Here is a 10,471-nt window from a genome sequence, read left to right as displayed (position 1 = left end):
ACACAAGAGCTGCAATCCGAGTTCTTTCCAAGACTGTCATTTGAGGCGCTCAGTCCTTCCCAGTCCAGCTGATTCTCAGTAAGAGTTCATAGCAACACGATCAAAGATACGAACCTATATTGGCCTACCGAGCCACCATAGTTACACCGTCTTCCGCCCGTGGATTCCTTGGGGTGTGACGTACGTTTGTCACGTGATCCGGAGTCACCTCCGGATTGGCTTCTCTTCTCTCCGGCTAGCTAGACTGAGCGCCGAGAAGGTGGTGCGCATGCGCAACACCGGGGTTTCCTTGGCCGCCCACCCTGAACGAAGCTGTGGAGTTGGGGATAAACAGGCAGTGGCTGGGGAGGAGAGGGAGGGGGGCATTCGCTTTTTGGGGGACCTCAGGTGCCTGGGTTTTTCTTTAGGTTTGTTCTATCCGAGACGCGGGACCCCCGGGGCCCGGCTTGAGTGTTCCTGTCTAGTGAGAGAAGGTAGCTTTTGCGGAGAGCAGTTCAAGTTGCTAGGAAGGTGCCAGACTGGATCTCTCCCCCATGCCGGGCAAGTGGTGCGGTCCTGAGCTTGTCCTGGAGCCTGAACAACGCCTGTGAGAAGCCCGCCGAACGCGGGTTCTGTGAAGAGACGTGGGGAAGATTCGATTCCGAGAAAAGGAAAAGTCGGATTGAAAGGGAGTGAAGCCGCTGAGGGGGAGGGGGCTGCCAAGATGGCGTCCGCCTCCTCAGGGCCAGCGGCGGCGGGGTTTTCACCCCTTGATTCCGGGGTCCCTGCCGGTACCGCAGGTGAGTCGGGTAGGGCGCGGGCAGACTGCTGGGGAGGACTGACTGTGAGATGGGAACAAGAGCGAGTCTTGGGAAAGGACCTGTAGCTGAGGATGCCCAAGGGGTTGCCCCTAAGGGAGGACAGGACCGGAATTTGAAGTAAAAGACAGTTCTATTACTAGAGGAGTCTGGGGGAAAAGGATGGATGTCACTGAGAAAAGGGAAGCTGACGAAAACTCACACAGTGTCTTAGAGGCGACTGCGTTGAGAACTTTGAGGGGGAAGAATGGAGATTGAAATTGAAGGTTAGGGGTTAAGAGAGAAACCACAAAAACAGGAGTGGGAAACTAGAGTTGGTGGAGGCTAAGGGAGGAGACAGCTAGGTCTTGCCTAGCATGCATCAGGATCTGGGCTCAATAAGACAAAAAAGTAAATGGAGTATTGGTAGAGGGGAATTCCTTGGTATAAGGTAGAGGCCAAGGTGACTGTGAAATTAATAGATCAAAATGTTGAGATTATGGAACTTAAAAATATTGAATAGTCATGGGAATTGTGAATTTTATTGGGAGTAAGTTCCTGGAGTGGCTTTTCCCCCAGACTCCCCCAATGCGTCATCCCTCCTCTCATCGCTTGTCAGCAGCAGCGGACATACGTACTTTCTCAAATTAACTCTTTTGGTGATTCCTATCTTTAGGCTGTACAACTGTGGAAAGGAATGGGCTTTGTTGTTTTGTATTTTGAGACAACAGGTAATTCTTACGTCTTCCTGACTGGCCCTAGTGCTGGGATTACAGAAGCATACCACAGTCAGCACAGAGGGAAACATTGGAAACATCTAAAGGATGGGGGAGAGGGGTCAAGGTCAAAGACCCGAAAAGAGGGAGGATAAATGAAATGGAGCGTTGAATTGTGGAAGAGCCCAGGTTAGGCCTATGGTTGGGCTTCATAAAGATGGAGAGGGGTGTGTGCGACACTTAAGAGCTATGAGGGATGTTGCATAATAGGATAGGGACTGGAGGAATGCTTAGGGTGATGTATGAAGAAATCGTAAGGAATTGGGCAAATGGAGCGGTCAGAGCAGTTAGAGATTAATGGAGATGGAGGGCTGGAAAGGCCCACAAAGCAAAGCCACAGATTGTTTGTAGGAGGGAAGATGTGTATGGGGGTGAATCAGAGGCTGTTGCAGAGGAATGACGGGTGCTCCTCGGTAACTGTTGCCCGAGAAGCTGCTGGGTATGAGATGCTTTTCTTCAGATGATTTTCTTTTCTTTTCTGTGATTTTTATCCTTGCCGCTTTGAGTTGGCTTGAATTTCCCCTTAAACATAGTCATAGATGCCTTCTTCATAAGCTGTAATTTTAATTTATGTGCCTCTATTTTTAGTTTCTTGGGGAGGTGACTTTTGCCGTTCCTTTAAAAGCATTAGAGAGCCATAACAACCCTTGTTTCTTTCTAAATGTAAAAAAAAGATGTTTATAAAAGTGACAGATTTTTAAAATTTTACTTACTTAATTATTTTTATTGTATGAGTGCATAATGAGTATGAGATCATGTGTCAGAGGTTGGTTCCTTCCCTCCCTCCCACCTGTATGAGTTCTGGTTGTTGAACTCTGGCCATCCAGCCTAGACAGCAAGCATTTACCAGTTGAACCATCCCTCCCATATAGGTGACTTATTTCTCTTCTTTCTTCTTTTTTAAATGCAGTGTCGTCTTATTTGAAATCTAGTATTAGTCAAGCATCACCCCCCACCCCAAGGATTTCTTTGTGTAGCCCTGACTGTCCTGGAACTTAATCTGAAAACCAAATTGACCTGGAACTCACACTGTCTGCCTCCTGAGTGCTGGGGCTAAAGGTGTGCACCACAGTGCTTGGCCTCCAATCATTCTTGTGAGTGTTATTTAAGCAAGCCTCCACCTATCATGTCAGGTAGTATCTTTGCTAGAAAACAAGTTACAACTTTTTTCTTCCCCTCTTTTTTTTTTTTTTTTTCTTTTTTCTTTTTTTCGGAGCTGGGGACCGAACCCAGGGCCTTGCACTTGCTAGGCAAGCGCTCTACCACTGAGCTAAATCCCCAACCCCACTTCCCCTCCTTTTTAAAAAAGATCTTTTTAGAGTGTACCATGGTGGTATGTGCCTTTAATCTCAGCATTTGGGTGGCAGAGGTAGGAGCATCTCTGAGTTTGAGTCCACCCTAAGTCTATGTTGCATACTCCAGGATAGCCAGGAGTACGGAAAGAGATCTCGTCTCAAAAACAACAATTTTTAACTCTATGTATCTCTCTGTGTTTAGAGGCCTAAAGAGAGGCTTTGCATCCCCTGGAAATGGAGATGCATACAGTGTGAGCCACATGACAAGGATCCTAGTGACCAAACTAGGTTCCCCTAGAAAAGAAGAGCAAGCACTCTTTTTGTTTTTATTTTGAGACAGGGTCTCACTATGTATCCCTGGCTATCCTGGAACCAGATCAGACTGGTCTTGAACTCACAGAGATCTATCTACCTGCTTCTACTTCCTGAGTGCTGGTATCAAGTGTGCCTCAGATTCTCCATGTAGCAGATGACCTTGAACTCTTTAGCTTTCTGTTTATCTTGGAAGTGCTAGAATTAATAGGCCTGTTCCACTGTGCCTTGCTTAGATTATTTGTCTGTCTGTCTGTCTGTCTGTCTGTCTGTTTTCTTTCTTTCTTCCTTCCTTTCTTTCTTTCTTCCTTTCTTTCTTTCTTTCTTTCTTTCTTTCTTTCTTTCTTTCTTTCTTTCTTTCTTTCTTTCTTTCTTTCTTTGTTTCTTCCTTTCTTGTTGTTATTGTGTTGCTTTTGAGACAGGGTCTCAGTGTAGTTCTTCTGACTGTCCTGGAACTCATTGTATAGAGCAGGCTGGTCTCAAACTCATGAGATCCTCCTGTCTCTGCCTCTCAAATGCTGGGATTATAGATGTGTCTCACCACACTGGGGAAACCATAAGTTTAAAGAAGATAGGGTTTCTCTGTATAGTCCTGTCTGTCCTGGAGCTCACTCTGTAGACTAGGTTGGTTTGGAACTCAGAGATCTCCCTGCCTCTGCTTCACTAGTGCCAGGATTAAAGGCATGTGCCATTATGGTCCATCCAAGCCATAAGCTCTTAAGTGATATTGTCCATTAGAGTGGTTACTGTATTTGAATCTGGAGGAGGCAGTTATAAATGAATTATCATCTTACAGAGGTTTGTGCTTGTTCATGTGCTTGTTCTTGTGTTTTGATTATTTATAAAAGGTGATGAAGTTTGACACTTGGGTTCTGCTGTTTGCTTTATAAAGAAAATGTAGTCCTTTGTTATTTTTTATCTTCATTATATGAACAGTGGTACCACCTAGTAAAATCAGGTCTGTTGAGGTACTGTTAACAGTGTCCATTTTTTTAAGGGTTCAGAGACCCTGGCTTCCTGTTTTGACAATCAATCAGTAACTTAATTCAAGTCACTAAGTTGAGTTTTTACTGGAAATGAGAGCCAAGAGTTTCTATTTTTGAGTATATGTTTGTTATTTTGAGGCAGGGTCTGACAATCCTGTCTTGGCTGGCCTCGGAGTATCTCTGTAGACCATGCTATTCTGGAACCCAGAGGTCCACCTACTGCCTCCTAAGTGCTAGGACTAAAGTTGTATGCATCACACCCAGCTGTTTGGAGTCTTGATTTGAAATTAGAGGAAAGATTAGAAAGGGAGTTGAATGCCAAGATGTGTACTGCGTCCCTGGAATAAGAACTGTGTGATAAAATCACATTTGAGTCCCCAAAGGAAAAGCACTTGAAACCTTAGATGATCTTGCACTCTAGTTGCTTCTGCGTCTCACCAGAAGGGTTTGAAATAGTCACTCTTCATCTGTTGGGTTGTATCACAACCACAGAAGATTTGGGAATAACCTTCCAGCTCCTGCACTGACCCCCAACCTAGCTGTTTTTTGGTTGTTCCTTTTGTTGTTTGTTTGTTTGTTTGTTTTGAGGCAGGGTTTCTCTGTATAACCCTGACTGTCTTGAAACTCACTATGTAGATCAGCCTGGCCTCAAACTCATCATCTGCCTGCCTCTGCCTTCCAAATGCTGAGATTAAAGATGTGTGTCACCACTGAGGGAACCTAGCTGTTTTTTGAGAAGTTTGCTGTGTAGCTCTGACTTATCTGGTCTCACACTTGGGGTTCTCCTGGTTTCTTGTTTGCTTTGTTTGGTTTTGTTTGTTTTAACCATCATGAGATGCCACATGTGGTTCATCAGACCTTCATCCTCTTGTTTTTTCTTTTTCAAGATAGGGTTTCTCTGTGTATCGGCTGTCCTGGAACTCACTCTGTGGAGGTTGCTAGTCTTGAACTCAGAGATGCATCTGTCTCTGCCTCTGAGTACCCTGGCCCTCCTGTTTTTAAACTTATATTTTACAAAAATCTTTGAGAATGTATGAATGTATTCCCGTGTACCTATATGTCTGTGAGTGGAAGCTAGAGGACAACTTACAGGCATTGGCTTTCTCCTTCCATCATGTAGCTCCTCAGACTTCCTGTGTTAATTGGTTGCAAATGCCTTTATCCACTGAGCCATCCTGCCAGCCTAGTCCCCCTACCTCTTCCTAAACCACAACAAAGAACATCAGGTCGTACTGAGCTGGTCCTGGACTCTTAAGACTTCAGTCCTTTTGCCTTAGACTACCTAGTAGCTGGTGCACAGGTACATATAATACTTGGCTTTTCATACTGTCATCTGTTTTAATGAAATATTTATTTCTGCTGTGGCTGTTTAAGCCCAGTGTCATGTATAATTATAGTTTATTTTTATGTGTCTAGTATCTGAGGTTAGTTGGTATGTATACTTAAAAGTTAGCTTTGTCAAAATAGTATGTTTTACTTGTTGCTCTCTGTGGACTCCAGGTAGATACTCTTCTGATTAATACCTTTGCTGAAATATGTGCTACCTAAAAGCTATTAAATATTTTATTAGCTTGTTTTTCTTTGATAATATAATGGAGACTATGGCCTATAATGTGAACAGCGATAACAAGAGAACCAGAACTGGGTATGGGGGAGAGGGTGTCCTTTTTGCTTGCTTGCTTCTTTATGAGCCAGGATTTCATTAAGGCCTGTGAACTTGATGTCATCCTTCTGCTTTAGCCTTCCTGGAGCTAAGATACAGGAGAGAGCAACCAACTCTGGCTGCTTTTTTATTTTCTCTTTTTTAAAAGAGTCTTCCTGTGCTACCCAGGTTTGTCTCTTTATTTATAATCTTTCTGCTTCAGCCCTCCAAGCTGAGAGTGCCACTATGTCTAGAGTGATTTTTTTTTTAAATCCTTTTGAAATTCAACCTTTTTCTTATCTAAAGTTGTTTCTTTTTTTCCCCTATTTTTCTCACTGTGTAGCCATTGATGGTTTGGAACTTGCTATGTAGACCAGGGTTTACTTCTAGTAAGTAAATCGGTTTGCCTCTGCCTTCAAATGTCTTAGAATTTTTGAGTGTCCTTACCTTATATGGCATGAAGAAAATAATAAGGGTGCGAACACACACACACATGCACACGTGTGCACAAATGCAATCACTGGGGAATGCACACACGGTACATTTAAAATGAATAAATGAAGGCAGCAAGACCAGGTGTGGTATAGGCCTGTAATCCTAGTACTTTACAGTGAGAGGAAGATCAGGAGTTCAAGGCCAACCTGGGTAACATGAGACCCTGTCTTAAAAAAGACAAAAAAAAAAAAACAAAAGAAAGATTAAAATAACACGTTCCTTTTTCTGTCTTTTCTTTCTTAGTGTGGGTGCTTTTGGGGATGGGGAATAAAAAGTACTGTCTTCTCCATAGCAAGGTGGAGGGGATCTCTTACATTCCAAACTAAGCCCAACATTGTGTCTCAGAGATGGTATTTGGACAGATGAAGTATCCAAGGGGACTTCTGAGAGGAAGGAAGAGATCTGTTTTTGAATACATAATTAATTAGAGAGTATCAGCTCATCTCTACAAAATGTAGGAAAACAAGCTTGCTAAAGTACAAGTTCTCACTGACAAGAATGTGTTTAAAAGCGCCCATAGTTCAGTGTTGGGGATTTAGCTCAGTGGTAGAGCGCTTGCCTAGCAAACGCAAGGCCCTGGGTTCGGTCCCCAGCTCCGAAAAAAAGAAAAAAAAAAAAAGCGGCCATAGTTTTATCTATTTATTTGAAGCTCAGGAACCTTTTTGTTAGAGTTTGAGGGAAAACAAGGCAGGCAAGCTGAAAGTTGTAGTATCTGCTAGAGGGGATGGAGAGAGTCACAATTCTGTTTGTGTACCTGTGTCAGGGTTTGCCACATGCGTGCAGGTGTAGAGGTCAGAAGACAGCAAAGATTCTTGGAGCAGAAGTTACAGTTGGTTATAAACAATTGGTGCTAGGAACTGAACTTTGTAAGAACAGCCAGTAACTATTGAGCCCTCAAAGTCATGCCTTTGAAGTTAGGCATGGAGTTCAGAAAAACGGAGAAAGTCCAGTGTTTCAAAGAAAGCATAACTCAGCTTTGAGCCAGTATCTGGAAGAAAAAAAAAGAGGAAGGAAAAGGCAGGTGTTTTATATTCTGACTCAGGCTGCGTGGAGAAAGCTCCATAAGCAACTGCCTATATTTTTATTTTGCTGGTGGAGGGAAGTGCTGTTTAGGGAGTTGATGTTTACTTTGCTGTTTAAAAGCTACTGTTTTTTTATTTGTTTGTTTGTTTTGTTTTTGCTGAAACATGTATTTTGTCTGTATACTTTTTCCTCCAAGGATCGAATGCAAGTATAAGCTAGTCGAACTCTACAACTGAGTGATATTTCAACCCGGAGTACATGTATATTAATCCAGATATCCGGAAGCAGGGTTGAGTGTGATGGCATGCCTGAGTTCATAGGATTCCCAGGACTCAGGTAGAAAGAAGCAGGAGCGGGGTTGGGGATTTAGCTCAGTGGTAGAGCGCTTGCCTAGGAAGCGCAAGGCCCTGAGTTCAGTCCCCAGCTCCGAAAAAAAAGAACCAAAAAAAAAAAAAAAAAAGAAAGAAAGAAGCAGGAGCATTGCTGCAAGCTTCGAGGCCTGTCTGGTCGGCATAGCTCCAACTGTAGGGCAAGAGAGGCTCTGCCACAAAAGAAAAATCCAATTCGGACACAGAGTTAGGGGTTGGTAGTCTGTCAAGCATCTTAAATACCTCTTGACTATGGCTGGCTAATTCAGAATGCTCAGGTCTTTTAAGAAAAAGACTTAGCTGGTTGTGATGATACAAACCATTAATACCAGCATTCTTTGTAGGCAGAGGTAGGCTGATTTCTGAGACCGGGCTAGCCTGGTCTACATAGTGAGTTCCGGGATAACAAAAGGTACATAGTGAGACCCTGTCTTGGGGGGAAAAAAAAGGAAGGAAGGAAGAAAAGAAAACCTTAGGTTTTTGAGCAAAATATTGGTGTCAAGGGATATAGTGAAATTTGCCCTTATGGTACTGGAGGTAAAGGTACATTAGAAGGGAATATTTATTTTTATTGCACCTTCTCATTTCCTAAGTTTAGGCAGCTGGGGTTTACACAGCCTTACTAGGACCAGGGTATTTTGGAGAGGCTGAATGGTATTAAAGGATCTTAGTAAACCTGTGGCTCATTCCTTGATATTCCTGGCAATATGTTGGCTCTTAGGTGACAAGATTGGTAAATTAAACTGAAACAAATGTTTTTTACATTTTGTGTATATGTGGTAGTAGGGCATGCCAGGGTGCGCGTATACGGAGGTCAGAAGACAACTTGTGATCACGTTCCTCCTAGAACTCTAGCATCCATCTCTCATCCATCTTCACTCACCATGGACCCCCAACTGCTCCTGTGCCGGCTCCTACAAATGTACCTCCTGTAAGAAAAGTTGCTACTGCTGCTGCCCTGTGGGCTGTGCCAAGTGCTCCCAGGGCTGCATCTGCAAAGAGGCTTCGGACAAGTGCAGCAGCTATGTAAATAGAATATGTAAGAATCTAGCCTCTGCTGCCGCCTCCTCCTCCTCCTCCTCTTCTTCTTCCTCCTCTTCCTCCTCCTCCTCCTTCTTCTTCTTCTTTTTGCCTTTTTTTTTTTTTTTTGCCTTTTTTGTACAACCCTGACCCATTCTCCACACCTTTTTCTATAAAGCTTGTAACTGACAATAAAAAATGTTGACTTGATTTAAAAAAAAAAAAGACAACTTGTAGAGGAGTTAGTCCTCTCCTTCCACCATGGGAGTTCTGGGGATTGAACTTAAAGTTATTGGGCTTGGTGGTAAGTACCTTTACTGGACAAGCCATCTAGCTGTCCCAGTTCAAACTGCTTTTGAGCTTTTATTTTTAGACCCTTCCTTGACTTTTCTGACATTCTCAGAGAAAGAAATCAATACCTGCTGGAAAATAAAATTGAGCTTTTCCTTCAGTGTGGCTTGGTTTTAATTGCCTTTATTCAGTTACTGCCAATGAGGTAGTTGTGGTTCAGTTTTTTCCCCCTTCTTTTGAGACAGTCTGATATGCACAAGCTGGCCTCAGATTCACTTTGTAACTAAGGCAGACCTTGAACCCATGGTCCTCTGGCTGCTACTTTCTGGGTACAAGAATTAAAAGTGCACACCATGCCTGTCTAGGACAATGTTGGTTTCTCTGTATAGCCCTGGCTGTCTTGGAACTCGCTCTGTAGCCCAGGCTGGCCTGAAACTTAGATCTGCCTCTGCCTCCCAAGTGCTGAGACTGAAGGTGTGTGCTGCTAGTCCTGTTTTAACTGTTACTGTTTAACCTCTTGAAACAGTCGTCTTTGTATCCTTTTCTGGCCTTGAACTTGAGATCCTCTTGTCTTAGTTTTCTGAGTACTCAATTACTGGCATGTGCCACCAGCCCTGGGCAGTGTCATCCTTTTTCTGTCTTCTTTCACTTTGTCATTTAGAACTGTGCTCTGCAGTACTTCTCAGCATGCTCTTGTTGAGTACTTTTCTTTAGGATCACACTGTGCCTCCCACCTGAAGGGCATAGTTAGAATGATTTTCAGTGTCCCAAATTAGAAGAGCAATGAGGTGCTCTGCATAGTTCAGCAAACACACTAGCTTGGGTTGCTGCTGCTGCTGCTGTTATTGCTGCTGCTGCTGCTGCTGCTGCTGCTGCTGCTGCTGCTGCTGCTGCTGTTTGTTTTGTTGTTGTAGAGAGTTTAGCTTTTGATTTTGCTGGGGTTTTATTTGTTCTTTAATCTTTGGCTTTCAGTCTTCCCAAACTAGCTGCTAAGAACATTTTTACTTTGTGAACCATTTAAGTTGTAGTATTGGTAAGACTGCATTGAGTCTTTGTGATACCTTGTCTATGACCTGTAAAACTAGTCAGAGGAGTGTATGTCCGACTAGCCTCTAGCATTCACAAATTATATGTGTACTTCAGACACTGAAGTCAGTCACAGAGTGTCTTTTGGGTTTCTCGTCTGGTGAATGATGTCATCTCATCTCCAAAGGAAATGCTTCTTCTCTGAAAGAGTTGGGAGTGGCTTTAATACTGAGGCCAAAGCTAGGCCTAGTATTGTTCCACATACTAGGAGGAGCCCAACTGACTTCAGAGTTCTTTACTGTCTGACCAATCTTTGTTTAAGTTGTTACCTTTATTTTTGAAGACTTGCTTTTATTAAATGTATGTGTATCTGTGTGTGTGATGCCAGTGAATGCTGTTTGCGTGCCAGTGTCTGCCGAGGCAAGAAGAGGGCTTTGGAGTCCTTGGAGTTTGACTTAAGG

At 43.4% G+C, this 10,471-nt stretch overlaps 1 protein-coding gene across 5 annotated transcripts in view; it reads left to right on the top strand.

Moving 5' to 3' along the window:
• Positions 1-291: 291 nt before the first annotated feature.
• The window catches only part of Pip5k1a (phosphatidylinositol-4-phosphate 5-kinase, type 1, alpha), a 43,202-nt gene continuing 33,022 nt past the window's right edge, over positions 292-10,471 (top strand). For all 5 annotated transcript variants that reach the window (NM_001042621.3, NM_001439692.1, NM_001439691.1 and 2 more), the window contains 1 exon segment: positions 292-779. In NM_001042621.3, the coding sequence (NP_001036086.2) occupies positions 704-779 (76 nt within the window). In that variant the 5' untranslated portion in view covers positions 292-703.

This window comes from Rattus norvegicus, chromosome 2 (genome assembly GCF_021556685.1).
Source record: "Rattus norvegicus strain SHRSP/BbbUtx chromosome 2, alternate assembly SHRSP_T2T, whole genome shotgun sequence".
Taxonomy (NCBI): Eukaryota; Metazoa; Chordata; class Mammalia; order Rodentia; family Muridae; genus Rattus; species Rattus norvegicus.
The sequence above is the reverse complement of the archived record's forward strand: the minus strand, read 5'-3'. Positions and strand labels throughout refer to the sequence as shown.